This window comes from Strigops habroptila, chromosome 3, assembly GCF_004027225.2.
Source record: "Strigops habroptila isolate Jane chromosome 3, bStrHab1.2.pri, whole genome shotgun sequence".
NCBI lineage: Eukaryota > Metazoa > Chordata > Aves > Psittaciformes > Psittacidae > Strigops > Strigops habroptila.
This window is the reverse complement of record NC_044279.2, coordinates 77,109,498-77,124,678: the sequence shown is the minus strand read 5'-3', so window position 1 is coordinate 77,124,678 and position 15,181 is coordinate 77,109,498. Positions and strand designations below refer to the sequence as shown.

Here is a 15,181-nt window from a genome sequence, read left to right as displayed (position 1 = left end):
TGGTACAGTGCTGTGTACCTTCAGGAAGGTTTTTGCATAGTAAAGACGTCTATGCACCAGGATAATTTCTTTGCAATAATATCACATTTTTTCGTGAGAAGTCTTCAAGAACAGGTTGGGCAAACTACTGTAAAGAATAGTTCAGTATATTTTATCCAGCCTCAGAGGTTAAAGGCATTAGGTGATTGGAGTTCTTTCATCCCTATGTGATGGTTATAGCTGGTTATATCTGCTGCTTCAGGTACCAAGAGCTGTGGATACAAATTCTGTGTCAGTGATAGCAGTTCTGCCCCCTTCCTACGTGGTTACCCCTGCTTCTGCTCCACCAGCTAAGCCGCTCATTTGCGTACACCATTTGAATGAGCCAGAAGAGCTGTTATAGCTGAGAACAGTAGAGCTTTGTCAATATGGGTCATTTTGAACTGCACTCTGGTGGAGCAAGCCAGAAGGGTACAGGGGTAGGAACAGTTTTGCAGGGATCGGTGCCAAGTAGCTGGGAAGGGCAGTGGTAGGAGCTGGAAAAGGGGCATATTTGTATTGTGAGTCTCCTGTAGAGTTTACCCAGAGCCTTATTGCTTCAGAGTTCTTCATAGGATCTTTATTTTCTTTTCCATTTACTATAGTGCAGTTGACAGAATTTCTTGTTCCACAATTCTGGGCTATGTAGTCATTTCAAAGCCCGAAAAATGTGCAAGGCTTAGTTAACTTCTAAAGGATCACGATCTACAATAGACACACTCTTCTAACATGTCAGCCCCATCCTAGATTGCTGAGGGAAGCAGCGAAGGATTTGTGCCCTCTTGACATTTTCAGAGGTCGAATATGAAGTCTTCTGTCATGTTGCCAGCCCAGATAGCTACAACCCAGTGTTTGTTTCCAGAGGACTCGTCATGAGAGACTGAAATTGTTCTTTACAAGATTCTTGCTGTAGCAGTTTTGCATTACTTACTATTTAATGTGTATGTGTTTGGAAGGAGGGTTTATCTTTTCTTTTTTTATTGCTCAGGGATTCTTTTCTTCTTGCTTTGTTCTTCTATATGCAAACATTTTCCTGGACTACCTGTCACATTGGCTGAGCTCCTACAGTGACTTTCCTGACCATTTGCTACGGTCAGGGAAATGTCACTTAAAGTTCATTGCTGCCTCTTAACTGACGGCAGAGGTAAGCAGGAAAGGGAGAGTAAAGAATTACTGCCCTGTCTGCACATTCTGCTGGTAGAGAGCTTTTGAAGACTCAAGATAAGGTCTGCTTCACTTGTCCTCAGTGTAGATTTTTAGACCAATTTATATATTGCATGGTATCTTTGCCCAAGTGCACCTGAACTTTTATTTCACTTTCCTGTGATATGCATACAATGAAAGAAACGTGTATTTAAGTTCAAGCACGTGCATATTCAGAAGCAGGTCATGCAGCTTGAAAAGATTATTTCACAGTATTATTTGTTGTTTGCTCTTCATCAAAGTATGATGGTCAGGCTGCCCAGGAACTGATGTCTCAGCCAGCGAAGGTTTTTGTATTATATTTGCAGTTATTGCAAAACCATATCTCTAGTCTTACTTTGGTTTATCCCAAAGTGCAGTCAGTGCACTCCCATTTCACAGCTTGCATAACTTTCCCTGGTGATTTCTCTCCATAACCAGACTGTACGAAACTATCTTTAATCTGAACAGGAACTATTTACCCCATCATTGTAAGGGTCTGTGTACTCACTCACCATGGTTAGTTTTCAATTACTGTTAATTTATTCTACAGATTATTCTTCATTCACATCTGTAGTCTGAATCCCTCCTGTGATGCCCTTGTGTGTTCAGAATTCCAGGCATATGGGCTAAATTCTACTTTTTACCCCATTAGAACTTGGACAGAATGTGTGTCTTGTCTGTGACTACTCCATTTTAGTCTCTAGGAAAGAGTTTAGGAGTCTACACATGCATTGGAAATAGTTTCATACATTGCTTTTACGCAAGGGCTTCTATTTTTTATAGTCTTTTGAGATTTCATTATGAAGTTATGTTTGAGAAGTATTTGATCATTGGTCTTAAGTGAAAAATAATGCGTAGACTATGTTTCATAGGGCTTAGATGCAATACTTTGGAGTTACTATCTGTACAAGTTTAGATTTCTGTCTTCATAAGACTTACAATTTATCTTTAAAGATGAAGTTTTTTAATTTTGCTGTTTTAACTTGATGGTAATTTAGAAACTTCACCGGGCAGTGGAATGAGTTGAGTGAGTATTTCAGAAATATGAAAAGAAGTTACTATGTTCCCTTCAGCTAGTTGTGAATACAAGCCACAATGTGACCGTTTTAAAAAAGCTACTTGCGGATTCAGGAAAACCATGAGGAGCTAGTGACACCGTTGTCACTCTCTCCAGTTTTACTGTGGGACATGAGCTTTGTGTGCTCCAGAGGAGCAGAGAGGCAGAGTGAGAGATTCCTCCAGGGTTAGAAGGTCCTGGACAGCAGAGGATCGGTTTCTTAAAACATGATCCATTTTGGCTCTGGTTTTATACTGAGTTTGAGGGGGTGAGGAGGTCTGTTATATGGAGAGCTGCTGTTAATTCCTCACGTCTTGGTTTTCTGTCAACAGACAGATGTACTTTCCTGTCCAAGTGTTCCTGTTCTCACTAGAGTTCCTCTGACATGGGGCAATATATATGTCCTGTAGACCTGTAGAATTTGAAACCAGCCCTTGCTGTACACAAAACACAGGTGCAGATTAAGGAAAGACTTGCAGCTTCCTTTGACATTAAAAGGTAGTAAAGAGGACTAACAGTTCATTAGGATTGTCCTCCATCCTGCCAACCATTTAATGTATTTCTTCAATGTTTCACTGCCAGTCCCTTACTTAAGGGTTCTGGTTATCTTACTCTGTGTTGAGGCTTTTAAAGGCATTTGCTGGGGGACTGTTTCTGGCTCAGGTTCTTGGACCCAATTTTGCCGACAGTGGTTAGTTCGACTAGAATTGTACTCATCTTAGTCTCTTCAGCAGCCCACAGAAAGTCCAGGTCAGTTCCTGTAGCTCCCGTGCTGTCAAATGGAGTATGTCAATTCACATTGCTTTATACCAGCTGGAGACCTGGTCCAGCATGTTGAAAGATGGAGGCGGCAGTTGCTGCGGTGTATGTAACTTAGTTGGCCCAAAAGGATGTGCAGTTCCGTCATTCTCACTAATTCTCTAAATGTTTTCCTCTCAACAGCTCTGAAAAGTCCAGCTGCATTTCATGAACAGAGAAGGAGTTTGGAGCGGGCCAGGGTAAGATGCAGTATTGTCTTTAATGTTTTGGGGAGGTCAGGAGTAGTATATCTTATGTTTTGGGCATCCTGTAGCTATAAATGAGATGTAGAAGGGAATCGTTCATGTTTTAGATGTAATACAGCACTACGTAGTCAGAGATGTATTGGATGGGATATTCTTTAGCTTGTATGTGGTGGTGGATAACCCTCAGTTGTGCCTGAAAACCATTGAATACGATGCCTGGATTTCCCCTGGAGTCTTATTTCTGGAAGTCACTGATATTCTTCTTCCCCACTGTCCATATACTTTACTTTTTTTTTTTTTTTTTTATGGTGTCTGATTTTGCCCTCAAATGCTCCTATCATGTGAGCTCAGTTCCACCTTTGAGGAAACTATGGTTTCTGTGTTACCTGCACATGCATTTGTTTATTTAGGCCATCAGAAATGGAAAATTTAATAGAGAGGATCCCCCCCGCAAAAAAAAATCACACAGACTTTTGGCTCTACAGCAAGAGGAAGCCAGGCGTCACATTTCATGCAGTACCTTTGCTAACTGGGGGGTTTCTTGATGATTTCTGTTCCTCAAAAGGCCTCTGGGGATAGGGTTTTTTCTGATTAGCCCGCAGGGGAACAAAACCTGTTATGACTGCTGGGCTAAATTTTGTTTTAAAAGTAAAAGCAACATAAGTTAATAAATTACAGCTGTGATTAAGGTCTGTAAAGGAGTGTTAACACTTTAAACAGTGGAAAGAGAGGACTTTGTATTAAGACCAGTGTCCCAAAGGCTTTTCCTTCTTCTTTCTCTTTTTTTCCTTAAACCTTCTTATTAAGTTAATATTTTAGTGGGGGCAATTGAGCAAGTATGGTGCAGTTTTCTGATCAACTTTAGTATTTATTTTCTCTAAAGGCCCATCCTGATAGCCAGTACTTACCAATCAGTTAGCCATTGCTCCCAGATTCCCATTCCTGGGCTCTGTAAAGGGTAATGTGCTCAGCCCAAGCAGGGTCATCTCTGTACATTGCTCTGTAGTGTGTTCTCCAAAGACAGCTAAAAGCAGCTCTGGAAATTAAATGAGTCTTCTTGTAGCATTTAGATGCTGCCTGCCAAGGGAATGGGGTCTTTAGCTTAACAACTAACATATCTTTAAACAAATTAAAGAGTATGCCCAAAACACAAGTCAGCCAGCAGTATATGAAAGTATTTGCTGGAATCAGTGCATTTATCTTTAATGTAAAAAGAAATGCCTTGAATTTCACCCTGACACAAGTTAGTAGTGTTGCATAAAAGGGGAAAAGAGAGCTTTAGCTCTTGAGGAAGTCCGTTATAGTTTCTGTTCTGCAGGCCAGCAGTGCACAGTTTGACCGAGGCGATTACAGTAGAAGGTCATCTTTAGAATAAGCTCATTCTCTGGGTGTTCTGGAACAGAAGATATGCCCCTTCTCTGTTCTGCGTTTGTTTAGATCTCAGCAACAACTAAAGATGTTTTTTCTCTTTGTGCTGTCCAAGATTACCTCACTCCTGAAATTGGTTCTTGCTTGTCTATCTTTGCTGCAGACAGAGGACTATCTGAAACGGAAAATCCGGTCCCGGCCAGAGAGATCAGAGCTGGTTAGGATGCACATTCTGGAAGGTATGGCATATGCTAAACAGGAAAACATGAATAATAAACTTGATCATAGTTACTTATTTATCAGCTTTCTATTTCACCTCTGATCCCCAAGTCTTTCTTTCAGTTGAGAGCAGGCAGAAGATCATGCCTGTTGCATGATTTCTTGGGAGGGATTCAACTCTGCTTGCAGGGAGATTCTCAGAAGAATCTGTTATGTGAACTCAACTTGCGCAGTTTTGTGTAGCTAAGCAACAATGTAAGAGAATGACCATGGATTGCTCTTCTATTAAGGGAAGACACTATAAAATATCCAGGAGGGAGTAAGACAGATTTGATCTAATTAGTAAGCACCTCAGTTTCAGAAAGGTGCTGGACACCACATCTCTGGATTCAACTGAAAGGGAAAAGATGAACCAGAACTGGGAGACATCAGTTTGAGAACAATGAATTTGTCCTATTCTAGAGTCACAAGGGCTACTATAGTTATATATATAACTTAGATACACATAATAACTATCATATCTTTATAGTGCATAGTTATCTGTTGTTATCTGCAACTATTTTTCTGTAGTTACCTACCGTTATCTACAGTAACCTTTCTGCATAGAAGTAAAATACTGCTGAAGTGCATAGGTTGACCATTCCTGGATTGATACCATTTTATTTACTTTCCCCCAAACAGAGACCTCGGCTGAACCCTCCTTGCAGGCTAAGCAGCTGAAGCTCAAGAGAGCCAGACTGGCAGATGACCTCAATGAGAAGATAGCGCAGAGGCCAGGTCCCATGGAGCTGGTGGAGAAGAACATCTTGCCTGTGGAATCAAGCCTGAAGGAGGCCATTATCGGTAAGGCCAGAAGAAGATCTGTGTTGAGGGCATTTCCCACAGGCAGCTGTGATTTCCTATCGATCCACCTCCCTGTCTAAGAGAGTGCGGTCCTCTGGTTGGTCTTGTTTTCCTGTCTCAGAATCACAGGCTTTCAGCCCCAAGGATTCTGAAAAACAGAACTCCCTCCAGCCAGATGGTGCTATGAAGACATTAAATTATAGAGAGTATGGACATCCCAGAATAACGTGAAAGCAATTGCATACCCTAAAGACTTGAAAGACTGTCGAAGATTGCATTCCGTAGATTCTCTCCTTAGAGATCCCTCTCTCGGTCTGACATGTCAGCAACCTTGGTCAGTGAGAACCCACTGACTTACTCCTCAGATCAGGGAGAGGAGATAGAATATAAACAGGTGTGGTGAAACAAAAGCTGTCTGTGAACTTAAAAACTTCAGAGGATTCAACCCCTTTAAAAATAAACCAGAACAGATGTAAATCATGCCAGTGCCATTCCAAGGGCTGAAAGGAATGCTGAAGAATAGCCTTCCCACTGCCTCAGCAGTGCTCTTTTCCATCTCCCCAGACTGAGCAGTCTGTGTATGTCTGTGGTTATTCATCCCCTTAAACATGCACAGCTAGTTTAAAGACAAATGGGACACAACTGTGAACAAGATGGAATACTTTTAATGAAAAAGGAAAAGCACAGTGTTGTGAGAGAGCCTGACTTCACCATTGCACAAGAAGTAGTTGAGGAAGAGAAAGAGTGAACTTGTGAATTGGAGCATTAGAGATACGGCTTCCTTCTGACTGAGTAAAGTACACCTCTGGATTTCTGTTGCTTCTGTCTTAGGTGCAAATGATAGTATTTCCATGCTTACCAGGATTAACTTGAGATAATAAAATCTAAAAAACATTAGTACCTCACAAATGTACGCTCACATGAATTTATCTACTGTGCGTGTAGACAGACAGAAATGTTAATAGCAGTCAGGGCCACCACTTAATCCATAGCCTTTGTTGGTTTGCTTGGAAGACTAGAGGGCAATTTGGGATTCTGTCTTGAAAAGGCATTCTGCCTTTCACCACACAGGATGAATATCAAAGAATGACTCAACCTTACAGTGTCTAACCTTCTTTAGTGCCCATACCACAGAGCTGGGTTTGGGCAGAGTTAAGTAGCTCTTGTTATACCTCCTGAATTTGTCTGGCTAAGAAACAAGGGAAATGATTCACCCCAATCTGCATCATTTTATTCTCCTGATAGTGGAGATGAATGTAAATACAACTGATTCAGTTTGGGCTGTGTTCTCTCATTTTAGTTGGTGCTTTAAGCACAGCTCAGACACCTCTCTCTCCATGTCTTCATTAATCTTTGTGAAATATCTAGTGTCAAGTGAAATAATTCCTTATTCCACTTCAAAGACCACAGTTGATGTTTGTGTTTTTAGTTGGACAGGTGAACTACCCAAAGGTTGCAGACAATTCCTCCTTTGATGAGGACAGCAGTGATGCCCTCTCCCCAGAACAGCCAGCCAGCCATGAGTCCCAGGGGTCTGTCCCATCGCCGATGGACTCCCGGATTTGTGAGCCTCTCCCTAACACCACTGGCACATCACTAGCTCAGGTGAGAATGTGGTGGCTTCCTGCAGTGCCCTGGAGCTTCACAGCTACTGCTGATTTCTGGCACAGGATCCTAAAAAGTGAGAACAAGGGATCCTTAAAAGGTATAGTCTGTGAGATTTCACAAGGGGTCTGCTCTGTGTGGCGTTGGTGAAGTCCTCTGGTTATTCAGAAGCCCCCAGTAGTGCTGTGTGGGGAAGGGGAGCAACCATCACTTGGTGATACAGCCTGTGTGTGACTGGTTCTGGCAGGCAAAGCTGGGAGGTACAAGTGTGGGATTTTGATTCCTTTTCTACCCTGAGAAGATGTGCTGCTTCTCAGGGATAACTGAAGCAGTGAGTTAAAGGAGTCAGATTAATGACTTGAAACCTGTGCTGCTTCCCTGTAAGTGGGCATTTCCTGCACTCTCTTTAAACTGTTTCCTTCCTTGTATGTGTATTCATCGTGCCTTTTTCTGTCCCTGCAGGGTACATCCCAATTGCAGATCAGCGCAGACTCCAGTGAAACACTTTTCCTACCTGAACAGCCACCCCCGCCTCTGCCACCTCCGCCTCTTCTGCCCCCTAGTCTTACCAACGGAGCAGCTCTTACTGCTGCCAAGCCCCCACCAACACTCATTAAGGTACTATTTTGGCTGATTTCTTCATAATTGTAGTCTGAAGGAAGATAAGATGGTTACTTTGAAGAAGGTTTGGAGTTGGAAATTCTATGTTGACAGATGCAAAGGAAGGAGAGCTGATTTCTTGTGAGTGTCTTCCTCTGACACTGGTTGTAACATTTAATGTCTGGTAAAATGGGTCCTGAATGCAAAATGTTTTGAAACAATCAGTGGTATCTGAGTGAGCCTGCACTGGATGAGCAAGTGATCTGGTGTGCTGGGAAAGGTGACCTGCATTGTAGTGCAGTGTAAGCTGCTGCAGGTGCTGTAACCATACTGTTGCCTAAGTTAGAGAAGCATGGAAAGACCCTGAGGTCAAATCTGGAGAATTTTGAAATTAAAATTCCAGTGTGTGTTCTGGTTTACGTGGGGTGTTATATTATTTCAGTATTTCCATTCTTATTTGCTTCCTCCTTTTCTTCTAAATAGCAAAGCCAGCCCAAGTCTGCTAGTGAGAAGTCTCAGCGCAGTAAAAAAGCCAAGGAGTTGAAGCCGAAAGTCAAGAAGCTTAAATATCATCAGTATATTCCCCCGGACCAAAAGCAGGACAAGGGAGCTCCTCCCATGGATTCATCCTATGCCAAAATACTGCAGCAGCAGCAGCTCTTTCTCCAGCTTCAGATCCTCAACCAGCAGCAGCAGCACTACAACTATCAGACCATCCTGCCAGCCCCACCAAAGTATGGGTCCTAAATGGCAGCTCTCTCTTAGGAAGCACTTGCTTTCCCAGTACTGTTGTCAGAGGCAATGTGTTCTGGGTGTGAGGTGTGGCGATTGAGTGTGACACATTTAAATCTTTTCAGGTTACAGCAGGCCTCAAAAGGGGCCTGAAGTGAGTCGGTTGGCAGAGTAAGGGTCATGGATATAGTCAAAGCCATTAGTGTGCTTTAATGTCTAGGATGGCACTACTGACCCAGATGTTTCTGAACTATGTGATTGTTGACACTAAAGGGCTTTTGTTGCCTTTCTAGCTTGGTTTTGATGCCTTTGTTTTTTCTTTCCCTGCAGGCCTTCAGGAGAGCAGCAGAGCGGTGCCAGTGCCCCTGCTGTACGCAGTCTCTCTGCCACAGCCAGCAGCACATCTTCAGCATCCTCTGGTTCCAGTGGGCTAATGCGACAAAACAGTAATGCTGCCATGGGCAAGCCTGGCCCTCTCCCTGCCAACCTAGATGAGATGAAGGTAAATGTCCTGTGAAGCTGCACAGCCCCTTTTTTGCCATTGTCAGAGGGCAGTACTGAACGATGTTGCTGCCCCAGAGCAGGGCTGAGGTGGGCTGACAGGATTTAGTGACAGAGGCTGGTATTGCTACCCTGCAGTCTGTACCTGTGGTGCAGGTTTGTTGGCCTGCAGGAGGGTCAGTTTAGTCGTTTGCCCCATGGCTCTGGTAACTGTTAAGAGTTGTTCTGGTTAGAGTGTATGTTCTCTTAATGTTGCCCCCTTTTTTTTACCTGTATCAGGTAGCAGAGCTGAAGCAAGAGCTGAAGTTGAGGGCCTTGCCTGTCTCAGGCACAAAGACAGACCTGATTGAGCGTCTCAGAGCTTACCAAGAGCAGAACGGTGCAGCCAGCCAAACAACCCCCACTCTCAAGCCCAGCACAGCAGCCATGCTCCCAAAAGCTGCCGAAGTGGTGGTAGCCTTCCCAGCTGCCAGGCTGAGCACAGGGCCAGCCCTGGTCACCACTGGCATTGCACCAGCAGAAGTAGTTGTGGCCACAGTCACCGGTGGCGGCATGATGAAGTTTGGCAGCACAGGCTCGACTCCTCCTGTTTCTCCAACTCCTTCTGAGCGCTCGCAGATGAGCACAGGGGACGAGAACTCGGCTACCGGAGACACCTTTGGAGAGATGGTGACTTCACCACTGACCCAGCTCACCTTGCAGGCGTCTCCAGTGCAGTTCCTGGTGAAAGAAGAAAGCTCCAAGTCTGCCTCCTGCAGTGTAAACGCGGCACCCAGGTCAGAACGGTATAGCACTGGCAACAGCAGAGATGCAGAAGTTAGGGACAAAGACCAGATGCTGCAGGAGAAGGACAAGCAGATCGAGGAACTCACCCGCATGCTGAAGCAGAAGCAGCAGCTGGTTGAGATGCTTAGACTACAGCTAGAGCAGGAGAAGCGCTCTCAGCAGTCACTACCGGCCTCAGCGGCTGCGGGAGAAGGAACAGCCCTTGCCTCCAACCCGGCAGCATTTGGCATCCAGGTCAAGAGTGAAAACGGTTTCCTGAGTTGCCAGTCTGCAAAGCAATCCAGTGGCCAAACAGACCAATTCAGCCCTGCACCAACCGCTAGCCAAATGGACACTTCGAATCCAAACTCAGTGCCAAAGAAAGCCGTGATGGTGAAGCAGGAGGTGCCAGCCGCGGAAGCAGAGCCGCCGTGCCAGTCCCACAGCCCGCGGCTTTTCCTTGGCCAGCAAGGGAGCGCCCTGAGCGACCTCATCAAGGGCAGCCCGCCCCCCACCCTCATCACCGACTCCACAGGGACCCACATCGTCCTCACCGTGACCAAGCAGAACACCGAGAGGCAGGGCCTCTCGCCCCACGGGAGGGCAGGGAGTAGCTGCCCAACCTTGCAGGTGGGCAAGGGTTAGATCACATCCCTGCTGCAAGCAGTTGAGTTCTTCTCTCCCTCTTCCTGCTCCTGGTTAAGTCAACCATAGGATGACTTAACATGGTGGAAATTCAGTGCAGTAAATAGAAAAATGGCTGAGTTGCTCACTACGATGGCTGGTAGATCGTGGCATTGTAAAACAAAGCAGTGTAAGCAGATCTTCAGCAAAAAGCCTGGAATTTGACAATGATGAACAGTGTACAGCAATGCAGGACTGACTGTGTGCATCACAGGCTGTTCAGCATTCTTCCAAAGGCAAACTCTTCTGCCTTTTGTCAGGCAGGATCTCAAGCTTGGAGGACAAGGGTTTTTGCTGCCACATTTCACATTTCACCACTAGCTATGCCTGTGGTAGTAAAAGAAGCAGAGTGTATTTCACCTCTTGTCCTTTACTGGAGAGATTGTAGTCAGAGTGATAGGTAGGTCACTTTATCTACCAAGAACTGAAATCAGACCCTGGGAGCAGTCTGTTTGCTTTTTGACTGCTCTTTGTTTTAGTGCATGTCAGTATTTCAGTGTTAACAGAGTCTTTCATCAGAGGTGATCTACTTATTCCCCTGCTGGCATGAGCTCAGCACTTAGCAGAAGTGTTCCAAGCATTTCTTCCAGGAAGGAATAAATATGCTTAGGTTTTATGGCATGACTCAACCCCCAGCATCTTCCATGGCAGAGAAGATTTTCATTCTCTGCTGCTACATTTCTTGCACCTTCTGCAGAGCAAGTGGCAGTGCCTGCCACCAGGGACAGGCACTGAGCATTTGCTGTGTAGCAGGCAGCTGTCTAAATACCAGCATCCAGTGTCACCCTTGATACCCTGGGGTATCTCACCTGAACTCCAGCCGCTGCTCCAGAAGGGCGCAGGTCCTGTGTCAGGTCTGCCAGCCGTCAAGGAATGTCATGGATAGCCCAGGGATTTAGACTGGTACTACCTCCTCTTTTAGGACTCTGAATCCCATCCCAATCTGATTTCTCTGCTTGGCGAAACAGAATGAATCACTGAATTCCCTAAAGAATAAAGAGCAGGGGAAAACCAAACTTCATAAATCCTTTAACATCCTTTAAGCCTTGCTCCACATTGTGTCTGGGGAATGACTTCTCACAGATACCCTTTTTTTTCTTTCCAGAAAGTACAATCATCACCCGCTAAAACTTCCAGCCAACCACCATGTCAGCTACCTGCAAGCACCCCTCAGCAGCCCACACAGCAGCAGAAGCAGCCACAGCAGCCCCTGCAGCAGCAGCAGGCCAGAGGACTAAACCAGTCTGTCAGAAAGGTAGCTCACTGCCTGCTCCTTTTTCTTCCTTGATTTCCTTTGCCTGCTGCCAGGGTTTGTAGCAGTGTTGGGAAGGGGACACACATGCACAATCCTGGTCAGATACCATCATCACAGCAAGTGAGATCTCAGCAGCTTCTGCCCCAGCTTGCAGCTGCAAGGGGTGTTTGGTTTTCGGTTTGAATGTGGCAGCAGAAGGGGTGCCTAGCATGGCCTCTCCATTCCCCCGCCTCCTGCCGAACTGGCTGTGAGAGAGAGAGCTCATCAGACATGAGGCTTCAGGAGTGTCCATGGGGATGCTTGGAAGTGTTGTGGAGGCTTTACAGCAAAGAGCTTTGGGCTAAACCCTGACAATTTGGTCTGACATTTGGGCAGAATACGAGCTGGTATTTTAAACAAGCATTGTCTATCAGTTGTTAAAAATGGTGAGAGGCCAGGGTGGGCAGCCTTGGTTCACAGTGGTGTTCCTGCTTCTTAAAGGAGTGCTGCTGAACTGAAAAGGTGGCTACTGCATAGAGAGAGGGTGGTGTGGGCAGCAGTCTGCTGCTGAAGGTGGCATATGAGCTCTGACAGGGATGGAAGGATGTGACCTGTTACTCTCTGGTACTGATGAACATGTTGTGCTTTCCATTCCCATGCCTTGAGCACATCTGTTAATCATCTCTTTGTGAAGTGCAGTGGTTCAGGAAAGAGAGCACTTCTGGCTTTACCCCTTCTCCAGGTGATGGTTGTGAAGATGCTGTGCATCTCTTCCGTTTCTAGCTGATTTTTAGCTCTCTGTAACATGTAATCAAGATAAGAAATATTATGATGAGTTTCTAGACCTTCTAGGATCACTTCTGAGTCAGATCTTTGAAAGAATACGACAACTACAACAGGGGAAGTTCAGGTTAGATATAAGGAAGAAGTTCTTTACTATGAGGTTGGTGACGCACTGGAACAGGCTGCCCAAAGAAGTGGTAAATGCTCCATGCCTGGCAGTGTTCAAGGCCAGGCTGGACAGAGCCTTGGGTGACATGGTCTAGTGTGAGGTGTCCCTGCCCATGGCAGGGGGGTTGGAACTAGATGATCTTAAGGTCCTTTCCAACTCTAACTGTTCTATGATTCTATGACAGGAGTAATTTCTAGTGTGGTCAGAGTGAGTGGGATACCCACTTTGCAAAGGTCCGGTGCCTTGGTTTGCTTTGAGACCTTTGAGGAGATGCAGAAGGTGAACAGTGGCACCTTTTCCCTCACACTCCCTTAGCTCATGTGCTGTGGCAGCATCTGTAGTCACTCTCCTAATTCTTTTGCCTCCCTGTAGGGACAGAAGCCAGGTCTGCAGGTGGTCAGAGGGCAGCTGCCTCACACCATATTCATGTTGTCTTTCCCAGCACCTCCAAACCAGCAGCCCTTCTTCCCCAGTGGTTTCCACAAACGGTCCCTGAAAATTGGTGCTCCTGGCAAAGGAGTGTGTGTGAAAAAAGGTACACTCCCAGCACATTCCAGGGCCCTGTGCCACACCACCAGCTTCCAGCCCCTCTCAGGAAGAGAGCAGACCCCAGAGCAGCTCTACCAGCTGGGGCCTGTAGTAGCTCCTCTACCTGCCGGTCACAGAACAGATGAACAGCTTTCCAGGGAAAACAGGAGGAAGAAGAGCATCGACACGTATGAGTGTTGGAACTCGCATTCATCTAATACCTGGGGATCACTGCTCCAGGGAGCAAGCTTCAGTGTGGATCACACATAGCTGCTATAGAGGCAAAGACTGATCCCTGTTTTAACTTTTCTTATGGGCAGTTGTGTGCTGATTCATCTGGTAAAGCTGAGTCATGAGCACCACTTCCTACAACACTTGGGGTTTCCTTTGGAGGTCCCTGGTGCTGAGTGCTCTGGTGCCCTCCACCCACCATCAGGCTGTGAAACTTGGCTACCAGTAAAGCTTGCTTGTGTCCCCAAAGCAGGCACTGCAGGGAGAGGTGGGTAAAAGAGGAGTCCTGGATATGTTCTGCAAAGTAGGCTGAACACAGCAAGGGAAGTGCCCTCTCTCTCCGAAGTGCTAGAGGAATTCCCCACTTGGGCAGATGAGGCTCTCCCCATCCAGGAGCAGCCCCATGGCGGTTTGTGGCGTTGCTTTAGCGTTAGAAACGTCAGCAAAAGATTTCCAGCTGTGAGTTGGAGGGGAAATCTGTCTTCCACCCTGCAGCCAGCCATGCTGTAGGGAGCAGAGCAGAACAGTGCAAACCTCTGGGCAGCACTCACCAAGAGAGAGGGTGATAGTCTCTCAAAGCAGCTGTGAGACAGGAGCTGGTGTGGTCTTTCCCCTGATCACCCCTTCTGCCTTCTTTCCGAACAGCCCTCATCACAGCCCAGCTCTCCTGCTGCCCCTTCTCCATCCCAGATGGACCTGGAGCAGCAACAGCACACGTCGCTTTTTGGAACTCCTCCGCCTCCTCTCCCTGTTCCCTCGGTCCCAATGAAAGAACCACCAGGCTATGAAGAGGCCATGAAACAACAGCCAAAGGCCCAGGTGGGAGCAGTTCTTCTCCCTGGTTTCCTTGGAGAGCAGGTGAAATGTTGCTGTTGTAAATCTGCTTAGATTCCTGATCTGGGCCAGTAACAGAAAACGAAGACACAACTGCACCTTCCTAGCTGAATTCCTTCTGAAAGGTTTGGGGCAGACCCTAAACCACAGGTAGAGACCCCCAGCCACTCACTGTCTGGTGAGTGGTAGTACTTCCCCATCAGAAACAGGTGGGGTTACAGAGGATTATGGTGTGGTGCCTCCATGTGCTCGTTCTTGCTAGCCAACAGACCCACCTTGGGGTGAGGGAGGAGAACCAGCAGCCGAGGGTGTTGCAGGAGGTGGCAGCTCCCCTGATAAATAGGAAGCTAACCCTGCACTCGCTCTCCCCAGGAGAACGGCTGTTCCAGCCAGCAGATGGATGACCTGTTTGACATTCTCATTGAAAGTGGAGGTAAGGAGGCAAAGCCAGCATTTCCCAGAGACTGGGTTGGAGCCTGGGGATTATAGAGCACTGAGGGGAGAGTCTGTCATGGCCTAGGTCTTTGCTCCTGTGTCCCTGCCAGTGCCTTCAGCACTGGCAGTTCATTGAGGCACTGAGGGAGATATCAGTCAGGCATTGGTATGATACAAAGCCGCTCAGTGGATCTGCTACATCAGATCTGGGCACCTCTCTTCTGCGATACTGGATAGAGCTTGAATTTCCCGAAGGCAGGCTGAAAACTCCCCACAGAAAGCCAAGCTTGGGCACAGGATGTGTTTCCTTACTGCAGTTGGTGGTCAGTGGTGGCTCAGTCTGGGAGGTCCCTGTTGCCGTGGTCGGTGGAAGGGAAGAAGAGGGG

The 15,181-nt window shown here is 46.4% G+C and overlaps 1 protein-coding gene across 4 annotated transcripts in view; it reads left to right on the top strand.

Moving 5' to 3' along the window:
- Positions 1–15,181, top strand: part of MRTFA (myocardin related transcription factor A) — a 98,199-nt gene that overhangs the window by 79,257 nt on the left and 3,761 nt on the right. For 3 of the 4 annotated variants that reach the window (XM_030478348.1, XM_030478350.1, XM_030478349.1), the window contains 11 exons: positions 3,203–3,258; positions 4,796–4,871; positions 5,533–5,694; positions 7,124–7,299; positions 7,762–7,917; positions 8,383–8,633; positions 8,962–9,133; positions 9,412–10,527; positions 11,687–11,836; positions 14,172–14,345; positions 14,733–14,793. In XM_030478348.1, the coding sequence (XP_030334208.1) occupies positions 3,203–3,258; positions 4,796–4,871; positions 5,533–5,694; positions 7,124–7,299; positions 7,762–7,917; positions 8,383–8,633; positions 8,962–9,133; positions 9,412–10,527; positions 11,687–11,836; positions 14,172–14,345; positions 14,733–14,793 (2,550 nt within the window). Of the gene's footprint in view, positions 1–3,202; positions 3,259–3,990; positions 4,872–5,532; positions 5,695–7,123; positions 7,300–7,761; positions 7,918–8,382; positions 8,634–8,961; positions 9,134–9,411; positions 10,528–11,686; positions 11,837–14,171; positions 14,346–14,732; positions 14,794–15,181 lie in introns of those variants that run through there. The other variant, XM_030478347.1, reaches the window with a different exon arrangement.